This window comes from Ceratotherium simum, unplaced genomic scaffold (assembly GCF_057802395.1).
Source record: "Ceratotherium simum simum isolate JZ-2026a unplaced genomic scaffold, ASM5780239v1 HiC_scaffold_43, whole genome shotgun sequence".
NCBI lineage: Eukaryota > Metazoa > Chordata > Mammalia > Perissodactyla > Rhinocerotidae > Ceratotherium > Ceratotherium simum.
The window spans coordinates 6,475,700-6,478,976 of NW_028261259.1; the positions used below are offsets into that span (position 1 = coordinate 6,475,700).

The 3,277-nt window shown below is 58.6% G+C and overlaps 1 protein-coding gene across 1 annotated transcript in view; it reads right to left on the minus strand.

Annotated features, from left to right (window-relative positions):
- Window positions 1-956: 956 nt before the first annotated feature.
- The window catches only part of LOC106801290 (centromere-associated protein E-like), a 5,909-nt gene continuing 3,588 nt past the window's right edge, over window positions 957-3,277 (minus strand). Inside the window, exon 6 of the mRNA XM_087428033.1 lies at window positions 957-965. Coding sequence (XP_087284159.1) covers window positions 957-965 — 9 coding nt within the window. The remainder of the gene's footprint in view (window positions 966-3,277) is intronic.

Here is a 3,277-nt window from a genome sequence, read left to right on the forward strand (position 1 = left end):
CACGAACAAGCAGGCCTCCGTGACAAAGGCCTGGGACACAGAGCAAAGGGTTCACCGTCCCCCTGCGTGCAGCCCGGAGACGGAACCAAAGGCGGGTCTCTCTCAGGCTCGGAGGCCAGTCTCTCCGGGAGCCGCAGCCTCTTCTGAAACCTCTCCCCGTGCACTGGCTGTACCGAGACGCGGGGCTGGGAGTTCTGGGGAGACAGGAATCCTCACACGCTGTCCTCCACCCCACAGCACCCACGACCCGGCCCCACACGGGATCCAGGGCCTCTTCCAACGCCCCACCGGATGTGGGGGACCCAGAGCAGTTGGCGGAGTGGGGACCCTCGGGACCAGCCCTGTGGCAGCTGTTGGTGTTGTGCGTGCGCGCGGCAGAGCCGGGTCACGTGCACGCGCTGTGCGTGGGCCCGAGCGCGCGCCTGGCTGGGGACATGAGGCCCGGCTGCCCCACGCGGGTCCACCCGCGACCGCCCATTGGACGGAGGCTTGTGCACCCCGAGCGCGTCCCCACCACCCCCATGCCGGGGAGAGCCCGAGCCGCAACCACACTGAGCTGGCTGATGCAGTTCCAGGAGCAGGCTCTCAGGTGACAGTTGGGAAACTGAGGCCAGGAGAGACAGGGACTGGCCCGGGACCATGAGATGGGCAGAGTCCAGAGGAGAAGAAACAAAGGCTCCTCCTGTTTGGATCACACCTGCTTCTGTGTTTTCATTCACTCACCCATTCACTCATGGTTTCGTTTACTCTCTCATTCCTTCAATCACTCATTCAGTCATTCTCTCATTCATTCCTACTCTCATTCATTCAGTCATTACTCATTCATTCACTCATTCGTTCATTCTCTGGTTCATTTATTCAATCATTCAGCCAACATCCTCCAGTCCCTGCTGTGTGCCAAGCACTGTGACTTCACCAGGGAGCACACCCTGATGTGGTCCCTGCTCACGTGGAGCTCACGTCCACTGTGTGACATAAAAGAGGGCAGTCCCTGGGGGTATCAGGGGTGATGAGCACCAGAAATCCACACCTGAAAATAGAGGCCAGTCATGCCGAGAAAAGTTCAGAGAAAACCCATGTTGGGCACTGCCGTCTTGCATGATCCTTGACCCCATGCCCCAGCAGAAGAGCTGGGGACCACATTTCCCAACGGTTGAAGGCGAAGGTGGGTGCTGAGGGCAGCCAATGGCTCAGGGAGACCTAAGGATGAATGCCCCGTGGGGGCTGAGGATCTCTGGGCACTGACTGGGGAGGCAGGTGGCGCAGGAGGGAAATGGGGCTCCTGGGCCAGGCTGCCAAAAGGCAGGGTGAGCGGCACTCAGAGCCACCACCTGGGCTCCCGTGTGTGTCTTTGCCTCCGTGCCTCTCCATGGTGAGAAAAGCTCAAACCCTCTACACCACCCTCGCCCCTCCCTGCCCCATCCAGAGTGGTGAGAGCTCCAGGAGAGGAGAGTGAGGGGCAGGGGGAGCCGTGACCACCCCTTTTCCCTTCCCCACCAAGTAGAAAAATCTGCTCTGGCTCAACCTTGGGCATTGGTTCCCCTGGTTCCCAAGAAACATCTTTCTCCCTCAGACCTCAGTCCTGACCCAGGAGAGAGATGGGAAGTGCCAACTCTGCACCTCCTTCCTCCATGGGGGTCTCCAAATCCCCAAGAGGTGTTACCCATGCCACTGCCCTCAGCCCAGAGCACTCATCCAAGATGGAGAGGTGTGCAGAACTCTATTCCTGAAGATTCAGAGGGTCCAGAGCCCCCTAAGCACCAGCATTCTCCCCCTCCCACCAACCCCAGGCCACAGACCCCTAGAGGGAAGGGAGGTAGCCAGGTGACCCAGAGCCGCCCACTGTGACCTCCCACCACCAGTCAGCATGGCCTCAGAGACCAGTGTGGTGTCCAGAAGATGATGCACGCTCTGGCGGGGCCTGGCCCTTTGTGGTGACAGAGGAGGCCATGGAGGTCAGGAGAGAAGGCTCTGGGGAGATAGGAAGGGCCAGGCCCCTACCCCATGCCAAGGCACCATTTGCCTGATCATCGAATATGAACCTGTTCACCCACCACCAACCCCTCCTGGCGGTATTTCCCAGGAAGACATTTAGGAGTCTCACAGCTACCCTGGGCCACCTCTCTGAGCCTCTGGATCTGAAGGTGGGGACAACTAGGGCCCTTGCCGGCCCCAGCTAAGAGAGGGAACCTTGAGGAGCTCCTATATGATAGCAGAGCACTCTAGCCCTGGGACTGAGGAATTTTTGATGCCACTCTCTGAGTGAACACTGGGCAGGGGTAGGAAGAAAGTACTCCCAATATATCTGTGCCCACTGTAAGCCAGGGCAGGGAGCAGCCAGTCACTGCTGTCACATCCATTGAGAAATGGAGTTGGTGATTGGCTTAGTGAGAGGAGCCTGGGGGAGGATGATGGAGTCTCCCAGCAGTGGAAAGACATGAGCTTTGGCCTTTCAGGTTCCTGGATACTGTGCTGAGGGAGGGGCAGCAGCCCTCCATTCACAGAGGCCTCCTGGGAGGGGAGAAACCAGGGTGGTGGACGGTGGTCGGCCCAGCAGAGGGCAGGCTTGGGAAGAGTGGCGGGGCTGTCCTGAGGGGAGTGGAGCCCTGCTGAAGGAAAGACCTTTCCCTACCTCTCAGAGCTCATCTGGCTCTTTTCTTTCTTTCATTTTCAAATTAGAGGCAGCATAAGGACAAGCTTACCTGTCTCTCATCCCCTTTCCATACATTCAGCTTTGATGTCCACCCCTCCTATGACGCCTGCTCTCTTGGGAAGGTAAAGGCAGGAGCTGGTGGCTGAGGCAGCCTCTGGCCTTGAGGCTGGTGGCACCAGGAGCGGCTGGATGGGAGGTAGGAGCCTGAGGCCTGGCCCCTGGCGTCTGTGGGCAGCCTGGTGGTGAGGGAGTTTGTTACTCTTGCTTCAAGGAAGTGGGAGGCTGTGAGAGTCAGGAGTGCAAGGTGGACCTTGCCCTGGGGGCAGGACAGTGTTCTGTGCACGGCAAACGTGTATTCATACACACACGTGTAAGTGTGAGCATGTGCTGTGTCATCCACAATATTGTGTGTGCGAGCACATGTGTGCAGAGCCCAAATCCTAGCTGAGGGACTGGCTCATCCAGTATTTTGAGGCCTCGGTAGCATTCTTATCCAGGGGCCACATGTGGAGCTGATGGGGGTGAGGCTGCCTTGCATGCAGGACTGCCCCAGCATACTTGACTCTGTAAATCTGCTCTGTGGAGGGGGCAGAGGTGTCTCCAGCAGGGGCTCTGTTGTGCACT